The sequence below is a fragment of the Mus caroli genome, unplaced genomic scaffold, assembly GCF_978045245.1.
Source record: "Mus caroli unplaced genomic scaffold, Mus_caroli_1 scaffold_8, whole genome shotgun sequence".
Taxonomy (NCBI): domain Eukaryota; kingdom Metazoa; phylum Chordata; class Mammalia; order Rodentia; family Muridae; genus Mus; species Mus caroli.
This window is the reverse complement of record NW_028227263.1, coordinates 49,453,809-49,475,323: the sequence shown is the minus strand read 5'-3', so window position 1 is coordinate 49,475,323 and position 21,515 is coordinate 49,453,809. Positions and strand designations below refer to the sequence as shown.

The window sequence follows — 21,515 nt, the reverse complement described above, 5'->3', positions numbered from 1 at the left end:
CCAACAGTGACTTCAGCAAGTTCTACGTCTGGAGACTGACTTCCCAGAGCTCAGAACTCCTCTTCACCCCTAAGACTCTGCACAGACACTTGCCTTCTGCATCTGTCAATACTGCCCACAAGTTTTCCTCAGTCTCCCCAGCGACGACCCGACAGAAGCTATTTCTGAGAAACCTGAGAAAGCCCTTGCTCCTTAGTCCCGCCCATCTCAGCTCCTGCACCGCCCCCATCCGTCCCGCGCCTATCATCCTGCCCCCTGGCCCGCCTCACAAGCTCCGGGACACAATCACGCATGCTCAGCCTCAGACTCCACCCAGCGTGATGACGTAAGAGCGAGCACGGGGTGACGTAGCTCAGTTGCAACGTGCTTTAACTCTGGGTCTTTGCTCCGGTCCCACGTACCGTGTGACACAGGCTGCTGTGTTCCGTATAGTCGAACCTTCCGTGCTTTCGAGAGCGGGACGCGGAGGTGGGGTCCCGTGGGAATTGCTCGGGGCGCGGAGGGAAGAGCGACAGGAGCGCATGACGGCAGGACTGCGCGGCTGAAAAAGGCTGCTCTCGCGGACTGCGAGCCGGGACGTAGCCCGGCGTCCCGTGGAACCCTGGCCGGTCTCGCCATGCTCGGGGCCCGGCGCCTGCTCGGCGCGCTGCGCCTCTGTTCCTCCGTTTCCTGCCCCAGGCCCCGCGCGTCTGCCAAAATACGCGTGCGGGACGCCCTCAGGGTCCAGGACGCGAGTGGGGAGTGCGTAACGGTGCAGGTGGGTGTGTGGAAAGACTGCTGCCTGAGCTTGCTTGACTTGACTGTCTCCAGAGTCTACACTTCTGGGACCGCACTGTTATTTTTGCAAATCGTTCTGACGATCACAAGTGCAGCAGCTGAGTTTTCATAACACCTAGGGGTTTCTTGTAAACACTTTAATCATGCGGAAAAGTTGAAATGAACACTCCCCTATCTATCTATCTATCTATCTATCTATCTATCTATCTATCTATCTACCTACCTACCTATCTATCTATCTATCTATCTGTTTTTATAGTAATAACTTGCGATGCCTTGCCCTAGTTCCTTGAGAACAGAAATTCTGTCTTTCTCTTTTTCCTGTTCTCCTGGCTGGCAGGAAATAGTGGTTCCAGGTGTGTCCAGCCTTTTGACATTGCAACATGAGGTCTCCACCTACCAAGTTCATACTTGAGTTACCGCCTCTACCCTCCAGTTAAAAAGTCTCAAAGTTTAGAAGCCCGTGTTGGGCTGCATTCATAGCTATCCTCAGTTGCTCACTGCGGCTCATTGTACACAAGTTGGACACAGGAGAACCCATGCCTTTTCAATTTCAGTCACTTAGGCTCCTGAGGTTTCCATGTAATTAAACTAGGAAAAAGCAGAATGTTGTAGTTTGACAAGCTAAGGGCTGCAGTTGCCTTGGCTTAATTCGCTTGCCCTACTTTGTAGCTTGTTACTTATGGGCATGTCACGACAGTGCCTCAGGCCCCAGTTTCTCTTATGAAAATGGAGATAATAGTCCATATTTTGGAGAGTTCTAAATATTAAACGGGTTAATGAATACAGGCTATTTAGAACAGAGGCCTCTCAGTCAGTGTTAGCTGCTGTTATTTGTGGCAGCTTTGAATAGATTCCTAAAAGCACAGAAAGAGTAAGACGGGTGCTTGGCTGTTTCCTCTTGAATTACTGAAACAAACTAATTGGTCTCACCCATATTCCTGATATCTGGCACCATGACCAAGCTGTTCTTCCTTGCGTTTCTTTCGGTTTCTTACTTGTTCCATGATCCCAATCAAAAGTTATCAAAACTGCTGTGCTCTTTGTACCTTGATTTGTGTGATGAACAAAAGAAGAGTCAAAGATGAACTGAACCTACTACCCAGGTAACAGGCCTTCTTTTACTTGGGTGCTTAGTGGTATAATATGGAAACTGCTAGCCACTTATGGCTCTGAGCACCTGAATGTGTTTCAACTGCATGGAGGTGTGTTGTAAGAGTAAAATACATAATAACTTTGAGGAGTAAAGAAAATAAAAATATAAATATAATAAATATATTCAAAAATAAAAATATTTTTATATTGTTTACATGTGAATGATATTCAGAGTATAATTGACTGAATAGCATGCTATTCATTACCTATTTTTACTTTTAATGTAAGGACAAATCTTTTTAAAGATTAATTTTATCTTGTATTTGTGTATGTGTGTCTGCATGAGTTTATAACACATAGATAGGAATACCTATGGAGATCCGTAGGTGGTGTCAGATCCCTTGGAGCTGGAGTTACAAGGAGCTGTGAGCTTCCCCAGAAGGTACTAGGAACCAAACGTGGGTCCTCTGAAAGAGCAGAAAGTGCTGTTATCCTTGGAGCTAACTTTGTAAAACTCACATTATATTGCTGTTTAGCCCTAGTTTACAGCAATGTGGTAGTTATGAGTGGTGCGAATAAAAGAGCTCTAAGAAAACAGGGAGTTCCTGAGCTGTGTGAAGCTCAAGAAGGTGTTACCTGCATATCAGGCTGTCTTGGAGGATGGTATCCCCAGGTAGGGTAACTGATGGACTGGACATAGCAGCAACATGTGTTCCCAGGCAGAACGGGAAGGAAAGAGCATTCTAGGGAAGCTTGTTGATACTTCAGAATAGTAACTGTATTTGAGTTCCAAGTGTACTACCTGATAATTTTTTTTCTACCTGGATTATCTTTTAAATTTTTTTCTAAGTGTCTGTTCTTTTCACAAATGCCCACAGCCACTTTGTTTAGCCCTTGTAAGGATTAAATAGCACAGTACTTAGAATTTAGGACAGAAGCACATCAGAAGTGCTCCATAGGAACTTTCCAACAAATGAACATACGAGTGGTGCTTTGGAAGTTACCGTTGACTGAGACTGAGCAACTGTGGGTGCCTTTGGGGGCTGGGTGCGATGAAGTGCCCTGTACATGAGACTGAAGTAGGTTACACATCATGCTCTGCGGCCCCGCTGTAGTCACATAACCTTGGGTTCACACGTGAACACCAGTTCATCAGCACTGTACTTAACAGCCCGGAGCCACCGTTTACTTATTTGTAAGAGAGGTGTGATAATCATTAGGACTTTTATGAGATGGAAACAGTATGAGACAGTATATGAAGGAAGTAAGCTTTTATTTTTAACATGACACATGTCCAATAGGTAGTAGATATTCTTTCACTTAAAATGTGTGTGTTGGAGAGATGGCTTAGCAGTTGGAGCACTTGGTACTGACCTAGAGAACCAGAATTTTTTTTTTTTTTCCAGAGGAGCTGAGTTCATTAGTAGACCCTAAACCGGGAGGCTTTCAACCACCATAAGTCCAGCTTCAGGGACTCCAGTGCTCTCTTCTGGCCTCTCTGGGCACCTGCTCTTACATATCTATCATGCACGTACACACATAAGTGAAAATACAGAGGCAGAGTGTCATGGTGCACACCTTTAATCCCAATTCATGGGAGGCAGTGGCAGGCGGATCTCTCTAAGTTCTGTGCTGGACCCCAGACCTCGCCTCAAAAACAAACAGCAACAAAAACATTAGATTGTTATCTATGTACTAGCAATAAACTTAAAAACAAGTAAGTGTGCCTCTTTCCCTTAAAGTATTTTGTGCATACCTGTAATAGTGTCTGTAGGTATTGCTGAGCGACAGACATGGTAGTAATAGGAGTGTGTGTGTGTGTGTGTGTGTGTGTGTAGTCTCATCTCTTGCTTTGTACAAGCCTGGTTAGTAGGAAGTATTTTTTTGTATCCAGTTCTATACATTTAGGGGATACCTCACACTGTATCTTTGCTTTGAAAGCATTGTTCTCTGTTAACTCCTGTGCTGTTTAAATTCAGGTTGGGAATGTAGCTGTTAGCAGTCTTGTAGTCTACTTAAAGACTTCTCATTTGTACATGCACATACCTGTCATTTAAGTTAAGTAAGTCTGTCTTTGAAGTTTATGTATCACTATGTGTTCATAATGAGACTTTTCTTTTGTCATAAATTTTTATTTGTTTGGTGTTAACGTTTCTGTTCCTGCTGCAGAGCAATTTTGCAGTAGCAAAAGATCACTGTTTTGATAATAATATTGTTAAAATGTTAATTTTTTTGGTTAACATACAAAGAAATGGGTTTCAGGTGCAGGAGAGATGGCTCTGTGGTTAAGAGTACTCACTATTCTTTGAGAGGAATAAGAGGACAAGAATTTAGCTTCCGGTACCCACATAGGCTAGCTCCTAACTGTGTGTAACTCCAGCTCTAGGGGATCCAATACCTTCTCCTGGCGCTGCTATACACTTGATGTATATAGACACACAAATAGTTTTTTTTAAATCTAGTATGAACCCACAAGAATTAAAAAAAATAGATTTCTTTCATTGTGACATTTTAATATGTATATTTCATTATACTTTTTTCCTTTGTGTTTGAGACCTAGACAGCTGCAGAGTCAGAGTCCGCCTCAAACTTGGGATCTTCTTGCCTTGGCTTCCCAAGTGCTGGGTCACAGGTGTATAGTACTGTACGTATCTTCATGAGACTGTTGGTTTTTAAGAATTTTTGTGTGATAGTTTGTAAACACAACACAATCTTGTCTGATATTTCAATCTAATGCTCTCTCTGGCTGACATAAGAGAAAGGCACAAACATGTAAATTTTTTTTTTTTCTTGAGAGATTGTGAATCCCTCTAGCGGTCTTTTTCTGAATGTGTAATGAAAATGTAAAGTGTTTGGTTTTTAAGCTCACATTTAACAATACTTTTCAGGGATGGATCCGGTCCGTCAGATCCCAGAAGGAAGTTTTGTTCCTGCATGTAAATGACGGATCTTCTTTGGAAAGTCTTCAGGTTGTTGCAGATTCAAGCTTTGACAGTAGGTAGGTAGGTAGGTTTGTTTTATCCTTTTTTTTTTTTTCCTAAAGAGTTCTTTGCTTTTTCTTTTCTAGTGTTCTCAACTTCCCTAATTGCGTGTCTTATTTGACACCTGAATGATTGATCTTTCTAAGCATATCTGTGAAAAAGAGCTTTGAAGAAAATTCCAGATACTTGGAACCAGGAGCCCTTAAGCTCTAACATTTTCACATGCTGGAATCCTCTGCCCATGCTTTACTCCAATCTTTTTAAACCTAGTCAGACCTCCCCTAATTGTTGTCTTCTGACCATGTGCATGTTGGTCCCTCAATCTGATACAGTCCCAGGTATATAGTTATGGTTTCAGTTTAGACATCATCTGGTGTCTATATCCTGTGATCATGGCCGGTGCTTCTCTGCTCCCATAGTATCCTGTACCCATTCTTCACAGAATGATAACATTGTGTGGAAATTAATTAGTAATTAACTTACTAGACTCTATTAAGGACTCAGTCTTTGAAGTTAAAAATGATGTATTCAATTTTTGTTCATAGCTTCTGACACAGTGTTAGAAAATAACCAATTATTATTGAATAACTGGAACTTTTATTTAAAGATTTATTTATTTATTTTGGTTATGAGTACACTGTAGCTGTCTTCAGACACACCAGAAGAGGGCATCGGATCCCATTACAGATGGTTATGAGCCACCATGTGGTTGCTGGGATTTGAACTCAGGCCCTCTGGAAGAGCGGCCAGTGCTCTTAACCGTTGAGCCATCTCACCAGTCGAGAATAACTGGAACTTTTATGGCCTCATTATCAGATGTCAGAACTAATAACATTTTGTGTTAAAGTATAACCTCTAGGGAGCAGAGCACAATTCTGCTAGAATAAGCACTTTGCTATTCCAAGGACTGTTAGGAATAACATATTACATGTAAGACTGATGGGTCTCAATTGGGCAGAAAGACAAAATCTGTCCTAATTACGTTTCTATTGTTGTGATACCTTAACCAAAGCAACGTATAGAAGAATGAGCTTGAGGGGGAGGTGCGCAACAGTTTCATGTTAAGAGTCCATGACCATCATGTTAGGGAGCATGGCAGCAGGCATGCACACTGCTGGAGCGGTCATTGAGAGCTTCACCTTGTTCCACAAGTATGAGGTAGACAGAATGAGTGCACTAACTGGGAATGGCTTGGGCTTTTGTGCCCTTAAAGCCCACCTCCTAATCCTTGAGTGACACAAAGCCACACCTCCTAATCTTCAAACAGTTCCACCAACTGAGGACCACACATTTAAATGGATGAGCTTCTGAGGGCCCTTCTTACTCTCACCAGCACACTGTGCCACGTGACCACCTTTAAAAAGAGGTTTGTGTTCCTCTGATGATATCTGTGAGCGTAACAGTTGCATGGCTCTGTTTAGCCCTGCTAAAGCAGGAGGCAGCTCATAGCTGCCCAGGACAGTCTGAAGCAGCCCCACATCCCCATATCTGGGAATAAAAAAAAAGTGCACTTCTATTTCTGTTTTTTAAAGAAACCCAAATTCTCACTACATGGGACCTCCTCTTCAAAAACAACAACAAAAATCTACATGTGCGAGGTGGTGGTGACATTCCTTTATCCCAGCACTGGGGAGGCAAGTGTACGTGGATCTCTTTGAGTTCCATACCAGTCAAAAGAGTGAATTCTAGGTCTTTCTCCCATTCCCTCCAAAACTCATGGAGTTCCATACCAGTCTACTGAGTGAATTCTAGTTCTTTCTCCTCCCACTCTCTCCAAAACTCCTATCAGTTATATAATTTATTAATTCTAAATGCTTGAGCAAATTGTTAACTCTCCTTGTTCCCTTTTTAAAATTGAAGGAACTCATTTTTACAGTCCTGGTCCTGCAAGAGTGTCTGCAGATTATTTAATTAAGGGCACTTTGGACATTGTATACTTTAGCAAGATTGTAACTGAAATGAAGGCTATCGATAGTGTCTTTTCTGATCTGAGATATTTTTGTTACTATAGAGAATTGACTTTTGGGAGTTCTGTGCAAGTCCAAGGGCAGCTGGTCAAAAGTCAATCCAAGAGGCAAAATGTGGAACTGAAGGCAGAAAAGATTGAGGTTATTGGAGACTGTGAAGCCAAGGTATGTTTACTGGTAATTTTAGGGGGCTGTTTAGGTTTAATTTAAAACATGAGTGGTCTATTTAAGTCTGTTGCAAGAATGGCACTTAGAGGGAGTTTCATTTGTGACTTCCCTGATCACTGAAACAGACCACAGAGCCTAGCGTGAAGTTATAGTGATTGCTTCAGCTTCTGGGAGTGCAGTGTTCATTAGTCCGTGCATCTCTCTGGTACCTGTCCCTTCTGAAGTCTGTCTTCTAGACGTTGGCTTCTTGTTTTCGCTAGAACTGATTTTAAATATCTAATGGGCATAATTACTGTCTGTTGGCTTCTATTGCTTTTATGCTTTTGGCTTAGTGTTATATATTTATTTTAAATTTATATTGTTCCTAATCCCAAATCCAGGACCTCACCCTGTACCCTGTACATGTGTGGTACCCCCTGCCTGCCCCTGCCCTTGTGGTGCTCAGAGTCAAACCCCAGACCCTGTCATGGGTAAATGCTACCCCTCCCCTAGCTGAGAGTTAACATGTTCAGACATGAGAGAATTGGGACTATAGTTTACCTCTAATAAGTGTGATACCTGTTTCTATACAACATAAAAACCAATATTTATCCAAGATCTGAAGTACGGAGGAGACCAGAAGCAGTGTGCTGTCTTTTTAACTTTGCTGTTATCTTTAATTGAAACTTCAGGTTTTGTTTGAGAAGATGTTTGTCTTGTTAGTTTTGAAATCGCTAAGTATAGACGGGTTGGAAATGTTTCAGGCTAGAGTGATAATTTCCTTTAATTTTTTTCCCAATCTTCAGTACTGTGCTAAATGAAAGAAAGCTGTTGGCTCTCCCTCTTGCTGTTAGATGATAAGTTGACAAACCATAAAGCAACCTTAATCAGTTATGCTTGTGGGCTTTCAAGACATTGGGAGAAATACCAACTGTGTGTATGTGTAGTGGTAGAAAGCCTTTTATGCCTGTAGTGTTATGAGCTCACATGTCAAAGTGAATTATTTTGAAAAATTACATGCAAACCCCTTTAGTTGTAAGAAACTGACAGCTAATGGGTAGAAACTTGGTAAGCAACAGGCAGGCCTCAGTGACATTGAGTAATTTAACTGCTAAGTAGTAAAGCTGGCTGTAGCCCAGCATCTACCTAACTCCACCCCACTGTTGTGATTACCTGATAGGAGTAATTGGGTTACAAGCCATTCTGTTAAGAAATAGGTGCTAGAGAGAGCACCAAGGATAAAGATGCTTATCTCCACGCTTGATGACCTACATGCTTGAAAGAGAACCAACTCCAAGTTATCCTCTGATCTTCACACATTTGGCGATGGTGGTGTGTGTGTGTGCACGCATGCGTGCAGAAATGTGCAAATGCACACATACACATACATGTAATTAATGTTTTTAAAATAATAAAGAGGGAAAGCATATTCCCAAAGCACTACTGTTTTTGTTTTCTTCTAAATCTTCCCCATATTTTTGGCAGGCATTCCCTATAAAGTATAAGGAGCGACACCCTCTGGAGTACCTGAGACAGTATCCTCACCTGAGGTGCAGGACTAATGCTCTGGGTTCTATATTGAGGGTCCGCAGTGAAGCCACAGCTGCTATTCATTCCTACTTTAAGGTAAGGCGTTCAGCTTCCCATGTGTTCTTTCTAATGCAGAATTTGAATAATTGTAAACCTGGCGCATTTTCCTGAAAGATCTCATTTGTTCTAAACACTCTATTCCATAAAAAATTAAGTGTCATAGACATGCGTATGTGTCCTCTCCCCTCCCCACTTCTCTTTTCTTGTATGTGTTTAATAGCATTGTTGAGGAGTAACTGACATAAAGAACTGTGCATACTGAATGCATATGGTCTGATGAGTTTGGACATGACTATACACATGAAGGCCCCAGCACTGTGAAGGGATGTGTCTGTGACCCCAAAAGTTTGTATCTGTAATACCTCTTATTTTACCTTCATTTTGGAATACTTTTTAGGATATAGAATTGCAGGTTGGTAGACTCTTGTGTATATGAGTGTCTGACTATTTTGCATTCATATATGTGAATGTGAGTGTCATGTGGAAGCCAGAAGAAGGTGCCAGATTCCCCTGCAACTGGAGTTACAGACAGCTGTGAGCTTAGAGAACTGAACATCCTATGGAACAGCAACAAGTGTCCTTAACCACTGAGCCACAAGGTCTTTTTAAATAGGCTTCTCCTAAAGTCATGTGTAGCCCAGATAGCCTCAAACTCAAGCTACTCTTGCCTCAGCGTCCCAAGCTTGAGGGCTACAGTCATGAGCCCAGACTCCTAATAGCTGTCCCCGTGCTTTCTCATTGTTTCTAGTGAGACTTGATGTCCTCTTTTAACTTGGGTCCTCTGAGTCATACCTTTTTCCCTTGGCTTCTCTTTTTTATCAGTGTTTTGTTTGTTTGTTTTAAAATCCAGTTACTGTGTTTTGGCTTAGTTTTGTTTGTCTCTGTCAGGGCTGGCTAAGTTCTTAGGTACATAAATTGGTCATTTTTATTGATTTGGGCTTTTGACTTTCGGTTTTTATTTGCTGTGTTACTGAGGCTTTCCCAGCTTTTGCGATTCTCCTGATTTTAGTCCCCTTATAGCTTGCCATGTGCCATCATGCTGAGCTCCTGAAGGGTGCTTTTAGCCATCAGTTAAAAAAGAATATTTTTTGTTGTCTCTGAGTTATCCCTGTGTTAGACCACTTAAGAGTATCACGCTGCTCACTGAGTCCAGGGCCTCAAGCATGCTAGAGAACTTTGCATTGCACTTGTGGGCAAAAGATCCATTTTTAACCCTTGTTTATTGCCCAGGATGGCCTTGAACTTGTGATATTCCTACCTCAGCCTCCTAAGTAATTAGAATTACAGGCTTGCACAACTTCACCCACCTGGGACTTGTTTTTTATGTCTTTTCTCTCTCTCTTCCCAAGGGCCTCTCCTCCAATTGTTGCCAGCTAGCCATCCTCTGCTACATATGCTTCATGGAACCGTGGGTCCCTCCATGTGTACTCTTTGATTGATGGTTTAGTGGAAGCTCTGGGGCATCCAGTTAGTTGATATTGTTGTTCTTCCTACAAGGTTGCAATCCCCAGCTCCTTCATTCCTTCCCCAACTCTTCCATTGGGGTCTCTGCGCTCAGTCTGATGTTTGGCTGTGTGCATCCACATCTGTATTGGTTGGTCGCTGGGAGATCCTCTCAGGGGACAGCTGTACAAGGCTCCTGTCAGGAACAGCTTCTTGGCATCAGCAATAGTGTCTGAAGATGGGATAGGTCCCTAGGAAAGCGGTCTCTGGATGGCCTTTCCTTCAGTCTCTGCTCCACTCTTCATTTCCTTTAGACAGAAACAATTCTGGGTTAAAATTTTTGAGATAGGTGGGTGGCCCATCCCTCAACTGGGGGCCATGCCTATCTACTGGATGTGGTCTTTACATGTTCTATCCCCTTTGTTGGATATTTTGGCTAATGTCATCCCAGTTGGGTCCTGGGAACCTCCTGCTTCCCTGGCATCTGGGACTTTCTAGTGGCTACCACAGTTCCCCATCCGCCACTGCTACACACCTCCATTCAGTTTCCTGACCCTCTGTACTTCTCCCTCTCTCCTCCCACATCTCATTCTGCTCCCCCTTTCCCCTTCCCCTCCTCTCTCCTTCCCTTTACCTTCCATGATTATTTTGTTCCCCCTTCTAAGTTGTACTGAAGCATCCAACTTTGGTCTTCCTTCTTCTTGAGCTTCATATGGTCTGTGAGTTTTATCATGGGTATTCTGAGCTTTTGGACTAATGATCCACGTATCAGTGAGAACATACCGTTTGTGTGCTTTTGTGACTGGGTTACCTCATTCAGGATGATATTTTCAAGTTCCATCTATTTGCTTGTGAATTTCATGAAGTCATTTGTTTTTAATAGCTGAGTAGTACTCCATTGTGAAAATGTATCACATTTTCTGTATCCATTCCTCCATTGAGGGGTATCTGGGTTGTTTCCAGCTTCTACCTAATATAAATATGGTTGATGTAAACATAGTGGAGCATGTATCTTATTACATGTTGAAGCATCTTCTGGGTATATACCCAGGAGTGGTAAGCTGGGTCCTTAGGTAGAACTATTTCCAATTTTCTGAGGAACCGCCAGACTGATTTCCAGAGTGGTTGTACCAGCTTTCAATCCCACCAGCAATGGAGGAGTGTTCCTCTTTCTCCACATCCTCCCCAGCATCTGCTGTCACCTGAGTTTTTGATCTTAACCATTCTGACTAATGTGAGGTGGAATCTCAGGGTTGTTTTGATTTGCATTTTCCTGATGATTAAGGATGTTGAACATTTCTTTAGGTGCTTCTCGGCCATTCAAGATTCTTAGCTATATACCCCATTTTTTAAATAGGGTTATTTGGTTCCCTGGAGTCTGAACTTCTTAAGTTCTTTGTATATATTGGATATTAGCCCTCTTTGGGATGTAAAGATTTTTTCCCAATCTGTGGGTTGCTGTTTTGTCCTATTGACAGTGTCCTTTGACTTACAGAAGGTTTTCAATTTTATGAGATCCCATTTGTCAATAATTGATCTTTGAGCCTGAGCCATTGGTGTTCTGTTCAGGAAAATTTCCCCTGTACCGATGTGTTCAAGGCTCTTTCCCACTTTTGTTAGATTCATTATGTCTGGTTTTATGTTGAGGTCCTTGATCCATTTGGACTTGAGCTTTGTACAAGGAGATAAAGAATGGATCAATCTACATTCCTCTGCATGCTGACTACCACTTGAACCAGCACCATTTGTTGAATATGCTGTCTTTTTTTCCACTGGATGGTTTTGCCTTCTTTGTCAAAGATCAAGTGACCATAGGTATGTGGATTTGTTTCTGAGTCTTCAATTTTTTATTATTTTTTTTCTTTTTCGGTTTTTCGAGACAGGGATTCTCTGTGTAGCCCTGGCTGACCTGGAACTCACTCTGTAGACCAGGCTGACCTCGAACTCAGAAATCCACCTGCCTCTGCCTCTGCCTCCCAAGTGCTGGGATTAAAGGCTTGTGCCACCACGCCCTGCTCCTGGGTCTTCAATTCTATTCCATTGATCTACCTGTCTGACTCTGTACCCATACCATGCAGTTTAGGGGTGTTTTTTGTTTGTTTTTGTTTGTTTGTTTGTTTGTTTGTTTGGTTAATCATTGTTGCTCAGTAGTACAGCTTGAGATCAGGGATGGTGATTCTGCAGAGGTTCTTTTATTGTTGAGAATACTTGTTGAGAATATCCTGGGTTTTTTGTTATTCTAGATAAATTTGAGAATTGGCTCTTTCTATCTCTGAAGAATTGGTTTGGAATTTTGATGGGGATTGCATTGAATCTATAGATTGCTTTTGGTAAGATGGCCATGTTCAATATATTAATCCTACCAATTCGTGAGCATGGGAGATTTTTCCATTTTCTGGGATCTTTGATTTCTTTCTTCAAACAAATTTTAAAAATGGGGTACAGAGCTAAACAAAGAATTCTCAACTGAGGAATACCGAATGACCGAGAAACACCTAAAAAAATGTTCAACATCCTTAATCATCAGGGAAATGCAAACCAAAACAACCCTGAGATCCCACCTCACACCAGTCAGAATGGCTAAGATCAAAAACTCAGGTGACAGCAGATGTTGGGAGGATGTGGAGAAAGAGGACCACTCCTCCATTACTGGTGGCATTGCAAGCTGGTACAACTACTCTGAAAATAAGTCTGGCTGTTCCTCAGAAAATTGGAAATAGTTCTAACTGAGGACCTAGCTATACCATTTCTAGGTATATACCCAGAAGATGCTCCAACATGTAATAAGGACACATGCTCCACTATGTTCATAGTAGATATATATAGATTATAATAGACAGAAGCTGGAAAGAACCCAGATGTCCCTCAACAGAGGAATGGATAAAGAAAATGTGGTACATTTACACAATGGAGTACTACTCAGCTATTAAAAACAATGAATTTATGGAATTCTTAGACAAATGGATGCATCTGGAGGATATCATCCTGAGTGAGGTAACCCAATCACAAAAGAATACACATGATATGCACTCACTGATAAGTGGATATTAGCCCAGAAGTTCAGAATACCTAAGATACAATTTGCAAAACACATGAAACTCAAGAAGAAGGAAGACCAAAGTGTGGATACTTTTACCCTTCTTAGAAGGGGGAACAAAATACCCATGGAAGGAGTTACAGAGACAAAGTTCAGAGCAGAGACTGAAGGAATGACCATCCAGAGACTGCCCCACCTGGGAATCCATCTCATAAACAACCACCAAAACCCAGATACTATTGTGGATGCCAACAAGAGCTTGCTGACAGGAGCCTGATAAAGCTGTCTCCTGAGAGGCTCTGCCAGTGCTTGACAAATACAGAAGTGGATGCTCATAGCCATCCATTGGACAGAGCACAGGGTCCCCAATGAAGGACCTAGAGAAAGTACCCAAGGAGCTGAAGGGGTTCGCAGCCCCCTAGGAGGAATAACAATATGAACTAACCAGTACCCCCAGAGCTCCCTGAGACTAAACCACCAATCAAAGAAAACACATGGTGGGGCTCATGGCTCTAAATGCATATGTAGCAGAGGATGGCCTAGTCGGTCATCAATGGGAGGAGAGGCCCTTGGTCCTGCAAAGGTTCTATGCCCCAGTATAGGGGAATGCCAGGGCCAGGAAGCATGAGTGGGAGGGTTGGTTAGCAGGGGGAGGGGGGAGAGGGTAGGGGATTTTCGGAGGGGAAACTAGGAAAGGGGATAATATTTGAAATGTAAATAAAGAAAATATCTAAAAAAAAAAAAAGACTTGAAGTCCTTGTCATACAGATCTTTCACTTGCTTGATTAGAACCACACCAAGATATTTTATATTATTTGCGACTATTGTGAAGAGTGTTGTTTCCCTAATTTCTTTCTCAGCCCGTTTAACCTTTGAGTAGAGGAAGGGTACCGATTTGTTTGAGTTAATTTCATATCCAGCTGCTTTGCTGACGTTGTTTATTAGCTGTAGGAGTTCTCTGGTGGAATTTTGCGGGTTAGGAGAGTTGCTTTGATATCTTGACTTCCGCCTTCCCAATTTTAATCCCTTTGACCTTCTTCTGTTGTCTAATTGCTCTGGCTAGAATTTGAGTTCTATATTGAATAGAGAATGGGCAGCCTTCTCCAGTCCCTGATTTTAGTAGGATTGCTTCAAGTTTCTCTCCGTTTAGTTTGCTACTAGTTTACTGGATATTGCTTTTGCTATGTTTAGGTATGGGCCTTGAATTCCTGATCTTTCAAAACTTTTAACAAGTAGGGGTGTTGCATTTTGTCAAAGGCCTTTTCAGCATCTAATGAGATGATCATGTGGGGTTTTTTTTTTTTTTTTGAGTTTGTTTATATAGTAGATTACATTGATGGATTTCCTCATATTGAACCATCCCTGCATCCCTGGATGAAGCCTACTTGATCATAGTGAATGATCATTTGATGTGTTCTTGGATTCAGTTTGAAAAACTTTCATTGAATATTTTCATATTAATACTCAAAAGGGAAATTGGTCTGAAATTCTCTTTCTTTGTTGCGTCTTTGTGTGCGTTAGGTTCAGTGTAACTGTGGTTTCATAGAACAAATTAGGTAGTGTTCCTTTTGTTTCTATTTTGTGGAATAGTTTGAAAAGTATTAGTATTAGGTCTTCTTTGAAGGTCTGATAGAATTCTGCACTAAAACCATCTGGTCCTGGGCTCTTTTTGGTTGGGAGACTTTTAATGACTGCTTCTATTTCTTTAGGGGATATGGGACTGTTTAGATGGTTTATCTGATCCTGATTTAACTTTGATACCTGTTGTCTTTCTAGAAAATCATCTGTTTCATCTTGTTTTTTCAGTTTTGTTGAGTATATGCTTTTGTAGTAGGATCTGATGATTTTTAAAATTTATTCAGTTTCTATTGTTATGTCTCCCTTTTCATTTCTGATTTTGTTAATTGGATACTGTCTCTGTGCCCTCTGGTTAGTCTGGCTAACGGTTTATCTATCTTGTTGATTTTCCTATAAACCAGCTCCAGGTTTTGTTGATTCTTTGTATAGCTCTTTTTGTTTCTACTTGGTTGATTCAACCCTGAGTTTGATTATTTCCTGCCTCCTACTCCTCTTGTATCTATTTGCTTCTTTTTGTTCTAGAGCTTTCAGGCGTGCTGTTAAGCTGCTAGTGTATGCTCTCTCCAGTTTCTTTTGGTAGGCACTCAGAGCTGAGTTTTCCTCTTAGCACTGCTTTCATTGTGTCCCATAAGTTTTGGTATGATGTGTCTTCATTTTCACTAAATTCTAAAAAGTCTTTAATTTCTTTCTTTATTTCTTCCCTGACCAAGTTATCTTTGAGCAGAGAGTTGTTCAGCTTCCATGTATATGTGGGCTTTCTGCTGTTTTTGTTGTTATTGAAGACCAGCCTTAGTTCTTGGTGGTCTTATAGAATGCTTGAGATTATTTCAATCTTCTTGTATCTGTTGAAGCTTGTTTTGTGACCGATTATATGGTCAGTTTTGGAGATTGTACCATGAAGTGCTGAGAAGAAGGTATATTCTTTTGATTTAGGGTGATATGTTCTGTAGATATTTTTATTCCCAGATCGTGGGATTCCCAGAAGAACTCTAAGAACTGCTGACCTGATGTAGTGAAACAAAAGAGCCTTTTTATTCCAGTCAGACTCGGATTGCAAACCTTCCCACTGCCCAGGATAGGAGTGCAACCCATGTCTAGGGGCTTGATGGTTTTATACAGGCATAAACAGGGATTCTTGGACTTCGGGATGAAGGAAGTATGGGGGAGGTGACAAGGGAAGTTATCCTTCAAACATGATATCGTTTGTTCAGGCAGGGGGGCAGGATCCTGCAACTAGGAAGGGGTGCTCTTCTGACCTGGGAAAAGTCTTTATGGTCCTATCAGGGAAGTAACTTTATGGTCCTATCAGGAACTAGTATGGTTTTGTTTTGTTTTGTTTTTGTTTTTTTACAAACTGGCCACAGCTGTCTGGAAACGCTTAATTGCCCTCCTCTCATGGCCCAAATGTGAGGCATTTATTATCTCTTCAAGAATGTTTAGTCTTCAATTCTCCCAAGGACAGGTACCACCTGCACTGGGAAGTGCTACCCCTGCAACACTGGGCTGAGGGATGTTTATTCTTAAGCAGGCATCTGTCACTCCCAGGGGGGTTGTGTGTGTGGGGTGTTCCTTAGGGAGTGCTACCATGAAAATGGGATAGCAGTATCTCCATGCCAGATTGGGCCCTCTCTGAAAAGTGGGGAGGGGAGGGGGAGTTCTGTGAGAAAGGCTGCCTGCACCCCTTCAGATATATCTGTTAAATCCATTTGGTTTATAACTTCTGTTAGTTTCACTGTGTCTCTGTTTAATTTCTGTTTCCATGACTTGTCCATTGATGAGAGTGTTGCATGAGGTTCAATGTGTGCTTTGAGCTTTAGTAACATTTCTTTTTCTTTTTTTTTTTTTTTTTTTTTAAAGATTTATTTATTTATTATATGTAAGTACACTGTAGCTGTCTTCAGACACTCCAGAAGAGGGCGCCAGATCTCGTTACGGATGGTTGTGAGCCACCATGTGGTTGCTGGGATTTGAACTCTGGACCATTGGAAGAGCAGTCGGGTGCTCTTACCCACTGAGCCATCTCACCAGCCCCACATTTCTTTTTCAAATGTGGGTATTCTTGCATTTGTGGCATAGATGTTCAGAATTGAGAGTTCATTTTGGTAGATTTTTCTTTTGATAAGTTGAAGTGTCCTTACTCATCTTTTTTGAAAACTTTTGGTTGAAAGTCGATTTTATTCAATATTACAATGGCTAATCCAGTTTATTTCTTGGGACCATTTGCTTGGAAAATTTTTTTCCAGCCCTTTACTTTGAGGTAGTGTCTGTCTTTGTCACTGAGGTGTCCTGTATGCAGCAAAATGCTGGGTCCTGTTTATGTATCCAGTCTGTTATTTCTGTGTCTTTTTATTGGGGAATTGAGTTCATTGATGCTATGAGATGTTAAGGACTAGTGATTGTTGCTTCTTGTTATTTTCATTGTTAGAGGTGGAATCATGTTTGTGTGGCTCTCTTCTTTTGGGTTTGTTGTGAGAAGATTAATTTCTTGCTTTTCCTTAGGTGTAGTTTCCCTCCTTTTGTTGGAATTTTCCTTCTATTTTGTAGGGCTGGGTAAGATACTACTTAAATTTCGTTTTGTCATGGAATATCTATGGTTTCTCCATCTATGGTAATTGAAATTTTTGCTGGGTATAGTAGTCTGGGCTAGCATTTTTGTTCTCTTAGGGTCTGTATGACTTCTGCCCAGGATCTTCTGGCTTTTAGAGTCTCTGGTGATAAGTCTGGCGTAATTCTGATGGGTCTGCCTTTATATGTTACTTGACGTTTTTCACTCACAGCTTTTAATACTCTCTCTTTGTTCTGTGCATTTGGTGTTTTGATTATTATGTGATGAGAGGAATTTATTTTTTGGTCAAATCTATTTCTTGTATGTTCATGGGCATCTCTTTCTTTAGGTTAGGGACATTTTCTTCTATAATTATGTTGTAGATGTTTGCTTGCCCTTTGATTTGGGGATCTTCACTATCTTTTATACCTATTGTTCTTATGTTTGGTCTTTTCATTGTGTCCTGGATCTCCTGGATGTTTTTCATTAGAAGCTTTTCACATTTTGTATTTTCTTTGACTGTGTGTCAATGTTTTCCATGGTATCTTCTGCTCCTGGGATTCTCTCTTCTATCTCTTGTGTTCTGTTGGTGATGCTTGAATCTATGACTCCTGAAAATTCCTAGGTTTTCCATCTCCAGGCTTGTCTCCCTTTGTGATTTCTTTATTGTTTCTCTTTTCATTTTTAGATCCTAGAATGTTTTGTTCAATTCCTTCACCTGTTTGGTTGTGTTTTCCTGTATTTCTTTAAGGGATTTCTGTGTTTCCTCTTTAAGGGCTTCTAGCTGTTTACCTGCATTCTCCTGTATTTCTTTACGGTTTATGTCCTTAAAGTCCTCTGTCATCATCATGAGATGGGATTTTTAGATTAGAATCTTGCTTTTCTGGTGTGTTGGGATATCCAGGGCTTGCTGTGGTGGGAGATCTGGCTTCTGATGATACTAAGTAGCATTGATTTCTGTTGCTTATGTTCTTGAGCTTGTCTCTCACCATCTGTATATCTCTGATGTTAACTGGCTTTGCTGGCTTTGACTGGATCCTGTCCTGCCTGTGAGCCTGTAAGCCTGGGTGTGTCAGAGCTCCTGGGGGTCAAGCTGTCCTGGGTGTGTTTGGGGTGTGGAGGGCTGTAGCACAGGGTCCACTTCTGGGCACAGATGTAAATCTGTGCAGATGCAAATCAGAAGCTTTTCAAATACAGAACACAGGCCTAGTTTTAAAATTATGAACTTATATATGTTTAATACCTCTCCTATAAGTTAGTTTTGATTAATTTGTTGCATTTTTCCTCTTTGTATACCTTTTGATTTTCAGTGCTACCAGATGATGTGGATTTTACCTTGTGAGTACAGGGTATATATAAAGGTCCTCAATTTGTGTTCTGGTATATCATTAAGTTACTTGAAAACTGTTCAGTATTTTTGGTCTATCATGTCTAAAAGAGGGCTCAGTGTCCTACTGATTATTTGTTATGGTCCAGGCCTCAACCTTCCTAAGGCTGCTGTGACCCTATAATACAGTTCTGCATGTTGTGGTGACACCCCCCACCATAAAATCATTTTTGTTTCTACTTCATAACTGTAATTTTGCTACTGTTGTGAATCATAATACAAATATCTGTGTTTTTTTGTGAAAGGGTCATTTGACTCCCAAAGTGGTTGCCCCACACTGATGGAGGCAAGCCTTCCTGATTATTCTATCTGGCTGTGTGAGCATCCAGCCAACAAGCAAATACTGGTCCCTTTCTCTGCCAATCTCTGTGGACTATTCTGTTCACAACTTTGCATAGTTTCTTCTATCTTGTGCTAATCAGTTCTGTACCTGACACACCTGGGCAGCACTCTAGCCACCTAGTTCCCACCTGTCTGAGATTCTGCCCTTTGAACTGCAGCCATTTTGTTTCTGCAGACTCTTAACAGTTCCTTGACAGTGTTCAGATAAGAGGGTGGATCCAGTCTCCCACTTTGGTCATATTTGTGGGAGGACAGTGGTGAGCCAGTAGATAAAGCCTATGCTGTTTTCCTGTGTCAACCCCTTCAGACTCTGGGGCCATGTGAACACATGGAGTTTCAGTCTAGTTCTACCTCACCAGGACACTTCTTGCTTCTTGGAAAGGTCCACTAGAGCTTATTTCTGGAAGACTACCAAAGAGCATCATAGCTTTAAGGCATATAGTTTTGATTAAACAGAGGAAAGTAAATTATAAGTATGCAATTTTATCCCATTATACTTTAAAAGGGTCTATTTACATGTCATCTCATAAATTTATTTATTCACCTTTTATATGACCTATAGTAGTAGTACTTGACCCAGACAAGTATAAAATCTCTCTAGAGCTAAAAAGAAAGGGTGGTGGCAGCAGTGGTGTGTGTGTGTGTGTGTGTGTCCCAGACTTTAAATAACTGAGAAAAGACCTGCTTTAAAACAGTTTTATATAGTTTTGGCCACTAGATGGTGCTATTGACAAGCCATTGATCCACTGACAAGTAAACTTTACCTACTTTTTATATTTCTTTATTATTTTGAGCTTTCATAAATATGAAAATAATTTAAAATATAGAGCAGACTATACAAATCTGACATAAGAAAAATAGTTAAATGGTTGGAAGTAATTTTAGCATTGTTAATAGTTATAAAGTCAAGACACTTAAATGCTGTAAATTTACCTTTTAGTTTTTTAAAAAATATATTTGATGTGTATGTGTGTTTTGCTTGTATGTATGTGTGTGCAGCGCATGCATTCTAAGGCCTGCGAATGCCAGGATGTGGCTTGAGGCCCCCAGGAACCAGAATGAAGAAAGGGATGTTCGTGAGCACCATGTAGGTGCCGTGACTCGAACCCAGGTCCTCTGGAAGAACAAGCATGCTCTTAGCACTGGCCAAACCATCTCTCCAGCTTCTCATTTTAAAGTTTTTTTTTTTTAATATTTTTTTATTAGGTATTTTCCTCATTTACATTTCCAATGCTATCCCAAAAGTCCCCCATACCTTCTCCCCCCACCCCCCTACACACACTCCCACTTTTTGGCCCTGGCATTCCCCTGTACTGGGGCATATAAAGTTTGCACGTCCAATGGGCCTCTCTTTCCAGTGATGGCCGACTAGGCCATCTTTTGATACATATGCAGCTAGAGTCCAGAGCTCAGGGGTACTGGTTAGTTCATAATGTTGTTCCATCTATAGGGTTGCAGATCCCTTTAGCTCCTTGGGTACTTTCTCTAGCTCCTCCATTGGGAGCCCTATGATCCATCCACTAGCTGACTGTGAGCATCCACTTCTGTGTTTTCTAGGCCCCGGCATAGTCTCACAAGAGACAGCTATATCTGGGTCCTTTCAGCAAAATCTTGCTAGTGTATGCAATGGTTTCAGCGTTTGGAGGCTGATTATGGGATGGATCCCTGGATATGGCAGTCTCTCTAGATGGCCCATCCTTTTGTCTCAGCTCCAAACTTTGTCTCTGTAACTCCTTCCATGAGTGTTCCCAGTTCTAAGAAGGGGCAAAGTGTCCACACTTTGGTCTTCATTCTTCTTGAGTTTCATGTGTTTTTCAAATTGTAACTTATATCTCGGGTATTCTAAGTTTCTGGGCTAATATCCACTTATCAGTGAGTACATATCATTTGAGTTCTTTTGTGATTGGGTTACTATTAAAAACATATAATCCTAATGTTTCATTTTGTGGTGTCTGCTTGTGTACATGACACTTTGAAATGTATATTTTCAAGAAGTCACTAGAGCCAGAGTGTGTTGGTTCATGGCTGTAATCTCAAGTACTCAGGACACTGAGGCAGGCTTGCCAGAAGTTGTGGTTAGTAATTACCACTTCAACCAGGGCTGCATAGGAAGATTATGTTTCAGAAACCCACAAAAAGGGCCGTTGTTGTACTTATTAATAATGGTTACATATTACCTAGTATTTGCTATTGTTTCTTTGATTTATTACTGTAAGCTTATAAAAAGATGGTTCCAGACCTATCAAATTTGTTAATATAGTAAAAACTGGGGATTTGAATCTTATTCTAAGCTAGGATTCTGTAACTGTCTAAGTCATTCTTTGGTTTGAATATCAAAAATGGTTTTGTGCAGACTGGGGCTGTGGTCGGGCTGCCCTTGTTCTGGGAAGGCCTCAGTCACTCGCTCAGTCAAGGCGGACACTGCGCATCCACCTCCCCTTGTGCTCACTCTGTGTCCATCTGCGCCTTTCTCGCCCACCGTCTCTTCCTCAGACTTTGCTTGTGCTGCTTGTACTGCCCTTCCTTTGGGTTTTCCCTGTTACAGCTTTGGTAATGTTGTGGATTTGGTGAGCTTTGCTGGCAGCATTAAAACTTGCAAACTGATGGCCTCCTGGAGCAGCTCGAT

The 21,515-nt window shown here is 41.4% G+C and overlaps 1 protein-coding gene across 6 annotated transcripts in view; it reads left to right on the top strand.

Moving 5' to 3' along the window:
• Positions 1 to 343: 343 nt before the first annotated feature.
• Nars2 (asparaginyl-tRNA synthetase 2, mitochondrial) overlaps positions 344 to 21,515 on the top strand; it is a 105,949-nt gene continuing 84,777 nt past the window's right edge. For 2 of the 6 annotated variants that reach the window (XR_003837109.2, XM_021167574.3), the window contains exons 1-5: positions 344 to 757; positions 4,433 to 4,516; positions 4,761 to 4,870; positions 6,865 to 6,985; positions 8,453 to 8,593. Coding sequence is in view for 5 of the 6 variants with exons in the window: in XM_021167574.3 (XP_021023233.1) it covers positions 617 to 757; positions 4,433 to 4,516; positions 4,761 to 4,870; positions 6,865 to 6,985; positions 8,453 to 8,593 (597 nt within the window). In the remaining variant the exon portion in view is untranslated. Of the gene's footprint in view, positions 758 to 4,432; positions 4,517 to 4,760; positions 4,875 to 6,864; positions 6,986 to 8,452; positions 8,594 to 21,515 lie in introns of those variants that run through there. The other 4 variants (XM_085841516.1, XM_021167576.3, XM_029479176.2 and 1 more) reach the window with 3 other exon arrangements.